This window comes from Octopus sinensis, linkage group LG21 (genome assembly GCF_006345805.1).
Source record: "Octopus sinensis linkage group LG21, ASM634580v1, whole genome shotgun sequence".
In the NCBI taxonomy this organism is placed as follows: Eukaryota; Metazoa; Mollusca; class Cephalopoda; order Octopoda; family Octopodidae; genus Octopus; species Octopus sinensis.
Genome location: NC_043017.1, coordinates 11,172,997 through 11,190,130, shown reverse-complemented (window position 1 = coordinate 11,190,130; position 17,134 = coordinate 11,172,997). Strand labels below are relative to the sequence as shown.

At 37.9% G+C, this 17,134-nt stretch overlaps 1 protein-coding gene across 10 annotated transcripts in view; it reads right to left on the bottom strand.

The window, feature by feature from the left end:
- Nucleotides 1-17,134, bottom strand: part of LOC115222833 (serine/threonine-protein kinase N2) — a 219,596-nt gene that overhangs the window by 125,987 nt on the left and 76,475 nt on the right. For all 10 annotated transcript variants that reach the window (XM_036511959.1, XM_036511962.1, XM_036511958.1 and 7 more), the window contains exon 2: nucleotides 10,978-11,275. In XM_036511959.1, coding sequence (XP_036367852.1) covers nucleotides 10,978-11,275 — 298 coding nt within the window. The remainder of the gene's footprint in view (nucleotides 1-10,977; nucleotides 11,276-17,134) is intronic.

The window sequence follows — 17,134 nt, the reverse complement described above, 5'->3', positions numbered from 1 at the left end:
AAAATACAAAAAAAAAAACTTCAAAAAAATTCTTGAAATAAATTGCATAGGGAAAAAAAAATTATACTCCTAAAAAAACTCAAAAGCCAACACAACCAACAAGCTAAAATTTAAATTTAAATATATATATACATACATACACACACACATATATATATATATATATATATATATATATATATACATACACACACACACACACACACATATATACATACATACACACACATACATATACATACACACACACACATATATACATACATACATACATACATACATACATACACACACCACACACACACACATATATATACATACATACACACACATACATATACATACACACACACACACATATATACATACATACATACATACATACATACATACACACACACACACATATATATATATATACACACATAAATACATACACACACATATATACATACAAGTTTCAGGTGTTATAGTCAAGCTATATATAGATGTCTCTCCACAGGAGAACTAAACTTAGAAAAACTTACTAAGACAATAAAATGTAAAAATAAAACGTAAAGTTACTAAATATAGCGCATCTCTGCAAGCATTTAGGATTTCCAAATATTTCTGGATCATTATTTGAGATGAAAGATATGTGCAAGTTTGTTTCCAGACAGGAAGTGAATTATCTAGGTCTGTTGCTAACGTAACTGATACTACAATTAAAAAGCGATGATGACAGGTGGATAGCATGGCACTTGTACCACAGCCTTTCTGGAGAGTCTATATAACTGCAGAGGGCATTTAAAATAGATAACAGTGTGCTTGCATATGGGCGTGTGGGTTTGGTGATGCAAACAGGAAAATAGAACTCAAAAACATGAATATATATTATTAATCAGCAGATGTTACCGAGTGACTCAAAGGCCAAGAATCTTGTGCATCGGCACTTAGTAATTGGAATTTATCAAGTGCCAATGCACAAAACTCTTGGCCTTTGAGTCACTCTGTAACTCAAGCCAATTCTGCTCCCACAGCATCAACCAGAGCAAACAGGACTCAGTGCTCTGAGAAGTAAAACAATAATAATAATAATAACAATAATATATATCCTCATCTTCATTTAACATCCATTTATATATATATATATATATATATATATATATATATTGAACTCATTTATTTGTTTTGTTTAATTTTTGTTTATCGCTCGCATATGACCGTTATTTGAAAGGACCAATCAAGTAAGTCCATTTTTAAAGGTGTAACGTTTATACTAGTCTTGATAGAATTGTCATATCGGTTCAATTTTAACAAAACTGTCCGACGAACGGGAACGTGAAACTCAGAGTAACAGGTTTTGTTGAATTTCTGCTGCTTTTAAATAAAGCATATTACTCTACCCCTGGTATTTGAGTACTCTTTTTTTCCACCTTGTTTCACATTTATGTGTTTACTCCGGTATATTTATATATATACATATACATATATTTATATATATATATATATATATATATATTGAACTCATTTATTTGTTTTGTTTAATTTTTGTTTATCGCTCGCATATGACCGTTATTTGAAAGGACCAATCAAGTAAGTCCATTTTTAAAGGTGTAACGTTTATACTAGTCTTGATAGAATTGTCATATCGGTTCAATTTTAACAAAACTGTCCGACGAACAGGAACGTGAAACTGCAAGTAACAGGTTTTGTTGAATTTCTGCTGCTTTTAAATAAAGCATATTACTCTACCCCTGGTATTTGAGTACTCTTTTTTTCCACCTTGTTTTACATTTATGTGTTTACTCCGGTATATATATATACATATATATACATATATATATATATATATATATATATATATATATTTATATATATATGAGAGAGATACTGTGTGTGTGTGTGTATACTATCAACAAACAACATGAACAACACAAATACAAAGTTTAATATTAAGATGCTCAAGAGAAAAAGAGAGAGATAGTCACAGAGATTTAAAGAGAGAGGGAGAGAGAAGGAATCCTGGATTGAGAGAGAAAGCAATAAATCAGAGACAGAAAAAGTATGACAAATACAATGAATGAATGAAGTAAGACAGCTGCATCTGAAGACTACTCGACAGGTGACAATACACGGAGTAAGTAAGAGAGTTTTAAGAAGACTTGTGAAGTAGCAGTGGATTTAGAAAATAAAGGAACTGACAGGCTAAAGCTGAACTGAAGACATAGATGTTTTACAAGAATAAGGTTGAAGAATATCATTGATGTTTACAGCTGGAAATAAGTGAGGGTTGGTGACAGGAGAGTCATCCAGCTTTAGAAAACCAAATGTACCTTAATGAATACTCTCTCTTTTACTTGTTTCAGTCTTTTGACTGCGGCCATGCTGGAGCACTGCCTTTAATCGAGCAACTCGACCCCGGGACTTATTCTTTTGTAAGCCCAGTACTTACTCTATCGGTCTCTTTTGCTGAACCGCTAAGTAACAGGGACATAAACACACCAGCATCGGTTGTCAAGCAATGCTAGCGGGACAAACACAGACACACAAACACACACACGTATATATATATATATATATATATACATATATACGACGGGCTTCTTTCAGTTTCCATCTACCAAGGCTTTGGTCGGCCCGAGGCTATAGTAGAAGACACTTGCCCAAGGTGCCACGCAGTGGGACTGAACCCGGAACCATGTGGTTGGTAAACAAGCTACTTACCACACAGCCACTCCTGTGCTTTATGATGTGTGATCTTCATAAGCATGGAAATGTCAATGTTATAACAATTATGATGATGATGATGCTGATGGCAGTGGTAATGATGCTGAAGCTAGTCATTTGTCCTTCATCATCGTGTTTGCCAAGTTTTAGAATTTGGAAGCTATCTTAATTTTAATTAACACAGCAATTTGTCCTCCTTCCTATTTCTACGACAAAAACTGGTTTAGTCCCAAGACTGCCATAACCAAGTAAACACTCCAGCTACAACCATCTTATGATTTCAGAAGCATGTCTAGGACCACGGTATCTAGTATACCCTTCCTTTTCCTAAGGAAGTAGGGCTTGATTTGAAGGATATTTGGCTGCTGCTTCTAGCACATCCAGTGACCACATAGAGATTCTCTCATAGAAGGTATGTGGTAAATAGGTTGTAATATATTGAAAGAGATGCGATTAGTGGAAGATTGGTTGTAATTAAGACAACAGTGGTTGAAATCAGTTCCTGGATGATACAGTGACCACGGACTTGACAAGTATGTAATTAGTGTTGGTCAATGCTTGTTTGACTGATCCAAACTTAGAGCAGAAACATTTAATTTCTTTTTTATGAAACAGTGTTCTTTTTATGGATGTTTTTTCTCTTTATAGTTTACGTCTCACCCGATCAAAAGGTGTCCAATAGGCGCAGGAGTGGCTGTGTGGTAAGTAGCTTGCTAAACAACCATATGGTTCCGGGTTCAGTCCCACTGCGTGGCACCTTGGGCAAGTGTCTTCTACTATAGCCCCGGGCCAACCAATGCCTTGTGAGTGGATTTGGTAGACGGAAACTGAAAGAAGCCTGTCGTATATATGTATATATATATATATATATATATATATATATATATATATATATATGTATGTGTGTGTGTGTTTGTGTGTCTGTGTTTGTCCCCCTAGCATTGCTTGACAACCGATGCTGGTGTGTTTACGTCCCCGTCACTTAGCGGTTCGGCAAAAGAGACCGATAGAATAAGTACTGGGCTTACAAAGAATAAGTCCCGGGGTCGATTTGCTCGACTAAAGGCGGTGCTCCAGCATGGCCGCAGTCAAATGACTGAAACAAGTAAAAGAGTAAAGAGTAATGTCACAGAAAAAGAAAAAAATGATTAGGTGCAGGTATCATCACAGCATGGCAAGAAGTTTGCTGACGAGTCCTATTGTTCTGGGTTCAGTCCCAATGTGGCACCTTGAGCAAGTCTCTTCTACCATAACCCAGGACTGGCCAAAATCTTAGGAGAAGATTTGGAAGACAAAAACTGACAAAACCCCATCGTGTGTGTGTGATTGTGTTAAGGTTTAGCTTTTATCATCATCATCACCACCATTGTTTTAACATCTGCTTTTCCATGCCAGCATGGGTCAGATAGACTTTGTCAAGGCAGATTTTCTACAGCCAGCTGCCCTCCCGGTCCTGTTGCTGATCATTACCTGCTTCCAAGTAAAGTAATATTTTTCCTTGACCAGACACATTTTCATGGAAGACTGGAATGAACGACACCGCTTGTACGACAGTGATGCTCACTTACAACTAACTGACTTACTATGTCAAAACGAGGACACGAGGAACACACACATACACACACATTAATATAATCATCATCGTTTAACGTCCACTTTTCCATGCTTGCATAGGTCAGAGAAAATTTGTTAAGACTGATTTGCTACAACTGGAGGCCCTTAACCAATTTTGTGGCCACACATGATTGAGACCACTTGTATGCCAGTGATACTCACTTAAAACTACCACAAGATGTCAAGACAAGCAAACACAACACACATGCACACACAACAGGCTTCTTTCAGTTTCCATCTACTAAATCTTCTTACAAGGTTTTTGCTCCACCCTGAGCCATAGGGAAAAAACACTTGCCCAAGATGCCACAGACTGGGATGGAACCTGAAACCATATCCTTGCAAAATGAAATTCTTAACCAAACAGCTCAACAACAACAACAACAACAGTAGCAGCCTATTTTTTACTACCCACAAGGGGCTAAACACAGAGAGGACAAATAAGGACAGACAAACGGATTAAGTCGATTATATCGACCCCAGTGCATAACTGGTACTTATTTAATCGGCCTTGAAAAGATGAAAGGCAAAGTCGACCTCGGCGGAATTTGAACTCAGAACGTAACGGCAGATGTAATACTGCAAAGCATTTCGCCCTATATGCTAACGTTTCTGCCAGCAGCAACCACCACCACCACCACCACCACCACCACCAACTGCTGCCACCGCCACCGCCATCTATATAGAGTTTCCCTTCTACCCTTGAGCTTACTTTCCAAGATTCCCCACACCGAATCCCAGGAGATTTACCATCTTTTTTCGCATTTGTATAAGGATCTGTTTATCTATTTATATAAAACACAACAAAAAGATCGAAAAAAAAAGAGCAAGCAACAAATATGAATTCCTTGGAAGAACAACAACATCACTGCTGCTACTGCAGCCAATGACAAGAAGAATGATGATGGTGATGATGATGATAACAATGATGAAGGTGGTGGTGGTGGTAATGATGGTTATGATGGTGGTGATGATGGTCATCAAAATGAGTATGGTTGTGATAATGGTGATGATGATGATGACAGTGATAATGATGACGGTTATGATGGTGGAGTTCTGATAATGGTGGTGGTGATGATAGTGATTATTATAATGACAATGGTGGTTATGATGTTGATGGTGATGATGATGATGGTGGTTATAATGGCTATGATGCAACAATGATGATGATGTTTATGATGATGATAAAATAACATAGCTATATTTTTGACAGGAAGTTCCCTAAAATAACCTTACTGATCCACAGCCAGGTTTTTTTCTCTTTTCTTTCTTTTTTTTTTATTCCCCATAATCATTAATTAAGACTTTTAATTTATTTATCCAAGCCAACTTCCCGCTAGTTCCATTTATACCATTTTTCACCACAACATGAAAAAATAAAAATAAAAAGGCAAAAAAACACTCTGCAACATAAAAAAAAGGGGAAAAGAAGTACCAAAAAAAATCACTAACACAGCAAAAAAAAAAAAGTTTCATTAGATGAATTTTCTTTTTTCTACCTCTTAGTCAGAGAGGAAGTGTCAACACTAACAACCTTTCTTCACAATATATCTATTGGTGCTGGCAGAGCTGCGTGGTCATGAAGCTTGTTTTCAAACCATGTGGTAATGAGTACAGTGTCACAGCATGGCAACTTGAGCAAATGTCTTCTACTATAGCCCCTGGCTGACCAAAGCCTTGTGAATGAATATGACAGACGTAAACTGGTGTGCACATGAGAGAGAGAGAGAGAGAGAGAGAGAGAGAGAGAGAGAGAGAGAGAGAACCCTTTTTTTTAGATATCACCTGGCTTTTGCAAATGAGCATCGTTGCCATACGAGCAATGTCGTTCATTGCCATACGAGTCTTCTGTGAAAAACAAGGTCTGATCAAGGGGAAATATTCCCTTGTCTGGAAACAAGTGAAGGTTGGTGACAAGCTGGCCATCTGGCCCTACAGAAAAGTCTGTCTAAGCAAATTCCATCCGGTCCATGCAAGGATGGAAAAATGGACATTAAAATGACAACGACAATGACTATATATATCATCATCATCATCGTTTAACGTCCGTTCTCCATGCTAGCATGGGTTGGACGGTTCGACCGGGGATCTGGGAAGCCAGAAGGCTGCACCAGGCTCCAGTCTTATCTGGCAATGTTTCTACAGCTGGATGCCCTTCCTAACGCCAACCACTCCGTGAGTGTAGTGGGTGCTTTTTACTCCGTGAGTGTAGTGGCTGGCAACGGCCACGGTCGGATTGGTGCATTTTACGTGCCACCGGCATGGAAGCCAGTTGAGGCGGCGCTGGCATCGGCCATATATATATATATATATATATATATATATATACACACACACATACATACATACATACACACACACATCACTATATATGTATATATATGTGTGTGTATGTATAAACATTACATTGTATCTATTTACACGTTGCACTTCCAGTACAAGTACTAATGCCTAACAAGCTTAAATGGTAAGTGGACCTCACAAACACAAGTGGTGTAGATATATACAAGAAGCCATTTTCTTAGTATTTTTTTTAGTCTTTTTGTTTTCCTTTTCAGCAGTTGGCAAATGTATGTCTGCCTGTGCATGTTTTTTTAATGAACTAAAAAAATAATACTAATAATTATATAGATTACAAAAACAGAAATTATTAGCTTCCTTACAGGATTCCTCTTGCACAGATTAAAAAAGAGATTGCAGATTATTATGCAATACATAATAAGCACAAGCATAGCTGTGTGGTTAAGATGTTTAACTTGCAGCTACGTGGTTTCAGGTTCAGTCTCCCTGTCCAGCACCTTGAGCAAGTGTCTTCTACTAAAGCTCCAGGGAAAACAATGACATGAGAGTGAGTTTCATAGACAGAAACTATGTTGACGCTGTGTGTGTGTGTGAGTGAGTGAGTGAGTGAGTGAGTGAGGAGTGAGTGAGAAGTGAGTGAGTGAGTGAGTGAGTGAGATATATATATATATATATATATATATATATATATATATAGAGAGAGAGAGAGAGAGAGAGAGAGAGCGCATAAAATCATGAGGTATGAAAGGTGAATATATATATCTAACATGACATACATGGAAGTACCATGGTTAAGTAAATATATCTCCCCTCTCATATTTCATGGTTTTATATTTTGCTAATGAAATAATTTCATTGATCAGATGTTCTGGATTTTCAGTTACATGCATGGGACACTCTACATTGCACTTTTTTGTAATTGGTTATCATGTGGTGGACTGTTAGCTGGGTCCCTAAGAGGAGCTTCCTGTGATAGCTACACGATTCTCTGAATCTACATCTTACACAACTCATTAATAGGTGTGTATGTGTGTGTTCCTTGTCTTGATATATAGCTGTAGATGATTACTTCTCTCATAAATCATCAGAGTCTTCCATGTCTAACCATTAAGAAATATTACTTGGAAACTTGCTTGGAAACAGGTGAAGGCTGCTGACAGGAAGGGCATCCAACCATAGAAAATCTGCCTCAACAAATTCTGCCCAACCCAAGCAAGCTAGTTATTAAATGATGATAATGACAATGATCATCATTATCATTGTTTAACATCCACTTTCCATGCTGGCATGGATTGGAAAGTTTGACTGAGGGCTGGCAAGCTAGAAGGCTGCACCAGGCTCCAATCTGATTTGGCAAATGTTTCTACAGCTGGTTGCCCTTCCTAACGTCAACCATGAAAGTGTAGAGGGTGCTTTCTACATGCTACCAGCACATGGGCCAGTCAGACGGTACTGGCATCAGCCACACTTGAATGGTGCTTTTTATGTGCCACCAGCATGAAGGCCAGTCAGCCACACTTGAATGGTGCTTTTTATGTGCCACCAGCATGAAGGCCAGTCAGCCACACTTGAATGGTGCTTTTTATGTGCCACCAGCATGAAGGCCAGTCAGCCACACTTGAATGGTGCTTTTTACGTGCCACCAGCATGAAGGCCAGTCAGCCACACTTGAATGGTGCTTTTTATGTGCCACCAGCATGAAGGCCAGTCAGCCAACACTGGCATCGACCACGCTTGAATGGTGCTTTTTATGTGCCACCAGCATGAAGGCCAGTCAGCCAACACTGGCATCGACCACGCTTGAATGGTGCTTTTTACGCGCCACTGGCATGGGAACCAGTCAGCTGGCACTGGCAGCAATCAAGCACAAATGGTGATGTAAAAAAAAAGTAGGGCAAAATATCTGTGTATACATATAAGTAATGTGTGACAACAATTATTTATATTGTATTTTAATTTTATATTGATTTTCTTTTTCTGTAATTATGTAATTTCAATTTTTCTCTTAGTTTTTTTTTTTTTGGGGGGGGGGATCTTCTGGGTTTTGGTTACCTTTATTTCTTACTTGATTCAGTCTTTGGACTGCATTTTAGCCAAGCAAATTGACCCCAGTACTTAATTCTTAAGTTTGGCACTTCTTCCTTGGTCCCTTTTCCTAAGTTGCAAAATTATAGGGATGTAGACAAACTCCCACCAGTTGTCAAGCAGTGAGAGGGGGGTAAACCCACACACACACACACCTACTATGATCTTGGATATAGTTTCCACTGACCAACCCCCAAATCTTAAGGCAGTGTTTGGCCTGAAGCTATAGTAAAATACATTTGTCCAAAGCACTCTGCCATGCAAAGGAACTGACCGCCCCCAAACCGCATGGCTGAGAAGTGATCTCGTTAACCACACAGTCAAGCCTACACTTAAAATAACAAATAATAATTATGGAACAAACACTGTGTCTGTTTCTGATATTAATCCTGCTTCTATGGCGTAACTAATGAGAACTTAATATCAACTGTGTTAGAAATTTACCATGATTCATAAGAGGAAGGACCAACACACACACACACACACACACACACAAGAGGAAAACCCAGAGCTACACACAAAGAGGAAAACCCATATACACACATATATCCATATGCAAACACATTTCCTGATGTTTGCTAAATACAGTAGTAGAAAAATAAAAATTGAAAAGAAACACCAAATAAATAACATTATTCATATATATATATATATATATATATATATAATATATATATATATATATATTATATATTATATATATATATATTATATATATATATATATATATATAAGTATTTATGTATGTCATGTTATTTTTATGAATTTTTATGAATTGTCGCTTCACTGATTATTGGGTATTTGGGTTGGTTGGTTGGTTGGTTAGATAGGTGGCTAGGTTTTGTCATGTTTCCCTGAGATGACATCATAAACATGATGATGTCATTAGTCTCTTCCCTGACTTTGCTAGGCCAGTCTTAAGTGATAGTCATTTAAGATTAATGGAGCAAAACAAAACAAACAACAACAACAAAAAAGGTTATTTTTCTTTCCTTTTCTTTGCTTTATTTATTGAAGCTGCCCACACCTCACCTGCTTTGCAACGATTTCTATGGATTGTAGCATACCTAGATTTCAGAATTTATTTCCTGGCCAGGTTAGCTGTACTCAGTGACAGTATCCAGCAATGGATGTTTAGTTCTGCCGCCTACAGAGTTAGGAAGAGCTCTAACACACACACGTTTACACATGTATACATACAAACACACACAGACACACACACAACAACTGAATCTACAGGCCATTTCTTTGGATATTGACCAAGCCGCTTGCATCCTGGAAATATTTGGCAACCCAAAACCATGTGGCGGGGAAGCGATTTAACCATACACATCTGGATTGTGTTCTTATTTTACTAAACCCTTCCAAACTCTTGATTTTTTTCCCCCAAATTATTTTAAACATACATTCAGTGTATTTCATGAGGAATAATGTTACGAAATGAATCGACCCTTTTGTCATTATTTACCATAGTATTTCTGTTGAAATGTAGTGCTTCTGTTGCAATAAATTTTTTGAAAATATTGAAGAATTTAGAGAAATAACTTTCTTTATTAAGCTGATGATTGGAACATAAGCTAACATGAAATTTTGATGGAAAGTATTTAGATCATTTTAACCCTTTCGTTACCATATTTTGTCATAACATACACAACCTTTGTTTCAATTAATTTTTGAAAATAATGAAGAATTTAGTCAAATATTTTGTTGTATCTCAGGAGGGTCATTATGCCATTATAAACACACCCACTGGTTCTATTTCACTTTTTTTTTGTATTAACCTCATCAATGACATGACCTTCTCCACTCCAAGTCTGCCTCAGATAACTTTGTCATTATTAAGCTGGTGTTTAGAACATAAATTCCTTTCTACTATAGGTATAAGGTGTGAAATTTTGGGGGAGGGTGCTTGTCAGTTACACTGTCTCCTGAGCTCAAATGTTACATATTTTATCAACCCCAAAAGGATGAAAGGCAAAGTCAACCCTGAGAGAATTTGAACTCACAATATAAAGACCCAAAAGAAATACCCCTAATTTTACCCAACATATTAAAGATTCTGCCAGCTGCTAGCTTATTTTGAACATGAATCAACATGAAATTTTGATGGAAACTTTTGATTCAGATCACTTTAAGGCAGGAAGCTTACGTCAGCAGACCGGGGGGTGGCGTCAACCAGGTTGGTATTCAAAGGGTTAATAAAAAGCAAAGAAAAAAAAAAGAAAAGAAAAAGAAATCATTCAAAAAAATCTCAGAAAAATCTCTCACCCGTTCCTGAGTCATTCTTGCTAATGCGATAGGCATTCAGATCTTGAAGTTCCTCGCGGAGTTCTGTTAATTTGTTATTAGCTCGCTTTACAAGGCTGTTGATGTTGGATAAGCTTTTCTTGTCTGTGCTCACCTCCCTAAGGCGTTCAGCACCTTCTTTAATTTTCATCTCTTTCCGAATTTCTTTCTTCAAATTCTCGCATGCATGATCAAGATGCTGCTGGATGCTGGCATCGGAGAGATCAGCTAAATGATATCGAGCTTCTAGGTCAGCATGAGTATTTTTGGTGTAACCTCCCTGCAGAAGAACAGAAAAAAAAAATTTAATTTAGGTAATGTGCATTATAATTGGATCCAAAGAGTAAATAAAAAATTGCAACACCCTTGAACCAGTTTACAAATATATATATATATATATATATATATATATATATATATATATATATAGTAGAAATATGTTACGAAAAGAAAATATAAAATACACGTGGAAATGTAAGGGTAAAATATGAAAAATCAACAAAAATGCACATTGCAAATAGAAAAAGGCTATTTACGACAGGTAACGGCAAATATATACATTTAGATTGACTGAGGTAGTAATACGAGTCATAAAAGTCATTATTATGAGATGATTATAAGATGATAATAAAGTAAGAGAACAAAACGAACCATGGTTTATGCAAAGCTATTCATCGTTTGTGTGTGTATATATATATATACACACAGATGTGTACACACACAAATCCACTTCCCTTGAAAGTAATGATAAATGGTGAACAGAAAACTGTAAAAATATATGATGGATTTTGTATGTTGCTGGAGGTGTGTTCTGAAATGTTCTTTTATTTTTCTACGCATTTCAGTCATTTGGCTGCAGCCATGCTGGAGCACCGTCTTGATTGAATTTTACAGAATTTCTCCTACATATGGTAATAAACACGATGAAGATTTAATTTTGTCCTAAAATAGGTATTTCAATGCCAGAATTGGTTTTATCTGATAAATAAGGAAAAAGTTAGACTTGGCTTGCTGCCTCTCTGGGCCATAGCCAACATATCCATAACACCAGCACCACCAGTAGCAGCAGCAGCAACCCCCCATCACCAGCATCACAGCCACCAACCACCAACACATCTACCAGCACCACCACCACCACCACCAGTAGTAGCAAAATAGGAAATCAATATGAAGAAAATGATACAGTTTTATCTGAAATAACCTTGAAAGAAGAGCATTGATGAAAAATTTGAAATTCATCTGTGCAAAGAGGGTCTAATCAAAGTAGTTTGAAGAAAATGTTGCCAATGGCAACAATATGTCATAAAGAAAGAAAAAAGAACTGAACAAGGAAAATTGATTTACAAATTCCTCTGACTTGACTAGAACGGTTGTCTTTTATCTCTGTTACTTGTTACAGTCATTGCACTGCAGCCATGCTGGAGCACCTCCTTCAAGGGCTTTACTCAAGCAAATTGATCTCAGTACTTATTTCTGCATTTAAGCCAGTTACTTATTCTAAGAGTCTCTTTTGCTAAACTGCTAAGTTATGGGGGGATGTAAACAAACCGATACTGGTTATCAAGTGGTGATGGGATTGACCATCAGATCAGACATTGGAAACCAGACATTGTTGTAGTGAAGAAAAAAAGAAGAAAAAAACATGCATGATAATTGACATAGCATTGTCCCGGAGACAACACAATCTAAGAGATAAAAAAAAGTGTAACTGTACAACTACAACGATTTTGAAGTGGGGAAATACGCAGGTTGTGGGCAATGAAGAGAGTGGACGTGATGCCAATAGTAATTGGTACACTTAGCAGTCGGAGGCACAATGGCCCAGTGGTTAGGGCAACGGACTCGTGGTCGGAGGATTGCGGTTTTGATTCCCAGACCGAGCATTGTGAGTGTTTATTGAGCGAAAACACCTAAAGCTCCACGGTGCTCCGGCAGGGGGTGGTGGTGAACCCTGTTGTACTCTTTCACCACAACTTTCTCTCGCTCTTTCTTCCTGTTTCTCTTGTACCTGTATTTCAAAGGGCCAGCCTTGTCACATTCTCTGTGTCACGCTGAATCTCCTCGAGAACTACGTTAAGGGTACACGTGTCTGTGGAGTGCTCAGCCACTTGCACGTTAATATCATGAGCAAGCTGTTCCGTTGATCGTATCAGCTGGGACCCTCATCGTCGCAACCGACAGAGTGCTCCTATATACACTTAGCAGTATCAGCACTCAACAGCCAAAACGGATGAAAAAAGAATGGTAGAAATGTTAAGATAGAAGACCTAAAACAAGGATCAGCATTTCTTGGAACTGCAAGAATTCTTTGCAGGGTTTGGAAGCATGATCAGTAAACAAGTGTCACCTTAGTCTGCTGGCTGTGGGCAGCTGACACTTTCCACCATATCCAGCAAAGGAAGCTAAGTTTTTATGATGATGATGATGATGAAGATTAGTATAACTGGCAAGTCCAAAAGCATAATTGGCAAAAAACTCTGCTGACACTGTCAGGTAGCCAGGTAGAGTGCAAATGATGTGCTTCAAACATTAATCCTTTTTATAGCCCATCTAAACTTTCTATTTTGCTATTCTCCTCCCTAAAAGCTAACAGTAATTAACTGACGAAGTTTTAAATGTGTAATTTAACCTTTCACTGCGTGGCACCATGGGCAAGTGTCTTCTACTATAGCCTCGGGCCAACCAAAGTCTTGTGAATGGATTTGGTAGATGGAAACTGAAAGAAGCCCATCGTATATATGTGTGTGTGTGTGCATGCATGTATGTGTTTGTCCCCCCAACATCGCTTGACAACCGATGCTGGTGTGCTTACGCCCCCGTAACTAAGCGGTTCGGCAAAAGAGACTGATAGAATAAGTACTAGGCTTACAAAGAATAAATCCTGGGGTCGATTTGCTCGACTAAAGGCGGTGCATCAACATGACTGCAGTCAAATGACTGAAACAAGTAAAAGAGAAAGAGTAAAGAGATATTTCTGTTGAAAGACACTGCCTTTGTTTCAATAGATTTTGAAAATAATGAAGAATTTAGTAAAATGACTTTGGTCCTTATTAACCATTTTGATACCAACCCGCATGAAACTACCCCAGTAGTTCTATGATACAATCTTCTTGTTTTAAAGTGATCTAAATTACAACTGTCCATCAAAAGTTGGTGTCAATTTATGTTCCAAATACTTTCTGTTGTCAACCCTCACCTGTTTCCAACCAAGGTAAATATTTCCGCCACGGGATGTTTGCATAGAATATTGGAGATGAATGACATTGCTCATTGGACAGTGACACTCATTTACAACTATCAGGCACTGTCACAACAGACACAAACATAGACACTCATACAGCCAAGGGCCTTCTTTCAGTTTCTGTCAATCAATTCCACTCACAAGGTTTTGATCAGCTTAGGGTTATAGCAGAAGATACTTGCCCAAGGTACCATGCAGTGGGACTGAACCCAAAACCACATGATCAGGGAACAAAATTCTCAACCACACCATTACTTCCATGCCTACATGCACACATGTATTGTATGCATAGAGATATTATATATATATATATATATATATATATATATATATATATATTATATTTCTTTACTACCCACAAGGGGCTAAACACAGAGAGGACAAAGAAGGACAGACAAACGGATCAAATCGATTACATCGCCCCCAGTGCGTAACTGGTACTTAATTTATCAACCCCGAAAGGACGAAAGGCAAAGTCGACCTCGGCGGAATTTGAACTCAGAACGTAACGGCAGACGAAATACGGCTACACATTTCGTCTGGCGTGCTAAGTTTCTGCCAGCTCGCCTATATATATATATATATATATATATGTATGTAAATATACATACTTGCTATAGGCCTCCACAAAGTCCTCAGGATTATAAAGTTGTAAGCAATTATCAGTTTACTAGAGACAGAGTCAGTAACAATACACATTGACTAAACATAAATTATAATATAACATTTAAAATTCCCAGTTACACAAATATTGTTAAATTATCTTTTCCAGATCTCGTCTGCAGTAGAGCGGTTAACATGAAACATTGCGAAAAGCATCAATTTCACAGTATAAATAATTCTTTATAATTTTGGCAAAAGGCCAGTAGTTTTAGCGGGGGTGGGCATGTTGATTACATTGCCCCCCCCCCAGTATTTGACTGGTATTTTATTTCATCAACTGCAAAAGGATACAAAGCAAGGTTGATCCCACAACAGGATTTTAGCTCAGCACACAAAGAGCTGGAAGCAATGCTGCTAAGCATTTTTGCCGAGATAACAATTTTATCAGCTTGCCACAATAATAATAATAATAATAATCGTTCGTTTAACGTCCGCTTTCCATGCTAGCATGGGTTGGACGATTTTGACTGAGGGCTGGCAAACCAGATGGCTGCACCAGGCTCCAATCTTGATTTGGCAGAGTTTCTACAGCTGGATGCCCTTCCTAACGCCAACCACTCCAAGGGTGTAGTGGGTGCTTTTTACGTGCCACCGGCATGGGGGCCAGTCAGGCAGTACTGACAACGACCTCGCTCGAATCCTTTTACACATGCCACCAGCACAGGTGCCAGTAAGGCGACATTGGTAACAATCACGCTCGAATGGTGCCCTTTTACGTGCCACTGGCAGAGAAGCCAGTTGGCTGCTTTGCAACGATCACGCTCGAATAATAATAATAATAATTTCTATTATAGGTGCAAAGTCTGAAATTTTCAGAGGGAAGGAGTTAATTGACTACATTGGCCCCAGAGTTGAACTGCTTTGGTTTTATCAACCCCAAAAAAGGTGAAAGGCAAAGTCAATCTTGGCAGAATTTGAATTCAGAATGGTAAGTGCCAGAATAAATGCTGATAAATATTTTGTTCGAGCTGATAATGATTCTACCAGCTTGCTGCCTTCATTTAATATTTTGGTAATATAAGCATTTTATTTTAAAACACTCAGCTTGTCCACTTTCGTTGTTACTGGAATAGAATTCTTCAACAGCCTACCAGACATTCTTGGCTCAACAAGAAATAATTGACACATCACCAACCGTTTCCTTCTTCCTTTTTTCATCACGAAACAAAGCCATTCTCCAATGACATGTAATACAATTGTTACATTTGCCTTTTGACACCATCTCCTCCTCGTCCTCCAACATCCTTTTCCGTTTCCATAAGGAGTAGTTCACAAGATAAGAGGAGTTATGTACTCAACACTAGCCAACTTGCTTTCGCCATTTGTCCCTACTGGTCACAAGGTCAGCAGCTTCGTTATATCTTATATTACATCCGGTTAAATCGCCATTAATTAGATTATAAAACATACATCTTTCACACAACTCCTCCAATACAATAATGCTTCACACGGGTCAAATCAATGGTCGGTAGACTATTTTGCTATATTTGTTGGCAATATTAACCCTTTAGCATTTAAACCGGCCATATCCGGCCAAAAACATTCTGCCTGTTTTATGTGCAAACTGGCCAGATCTGGTCTCTTACCAACCCTACAATATCATTTTAAAAATTAACAGTTACCTCATCAAAATCTCATAGCTACAAGATAATGCATGATTAGTTCAAAACAATGTGGATAAAAAAGCATTAATTTTGGCAGAATAATGCGAACACTAAAGGGTTAAACCGGCCATATCCAGCCAAAATAGTTAATCTGTTTTATGTCCAAACTGACCAGATCCAGGCCCTCACGCCTACCCTACAATGTTATTCTACATTGGGTAATTACACCATCAAGATCTTGAAGATATGAGATAATGCATGATTAATTCAAATCAATGTGAATCAATAAGCATTATGTTTGATGGAATAATCAGAACGCTAAAGGGTTAAGGTAACACATTTTTTTTTTCCACAGAAAAAAAAAAAAGGGGGAGAAAAGAAAGGGGAAAAAAGTCTCAAAAAGACATACACACACACAAAGACACATATACACAGACTCGCACACATGATGAACTTGACAAGGATACACAAACGTACATGTGCACACACACACACACACACACATGATAGGCTTCCTTCAGTTTCCATCTACCAAATCCATTCACAAGGCTTTGGTCAGCCCAGGGTCTATATGTTTGTGCAAGGTTACCATTCAGTGGGACTGAACCCGAGATCATGTGACTGGGGAAGC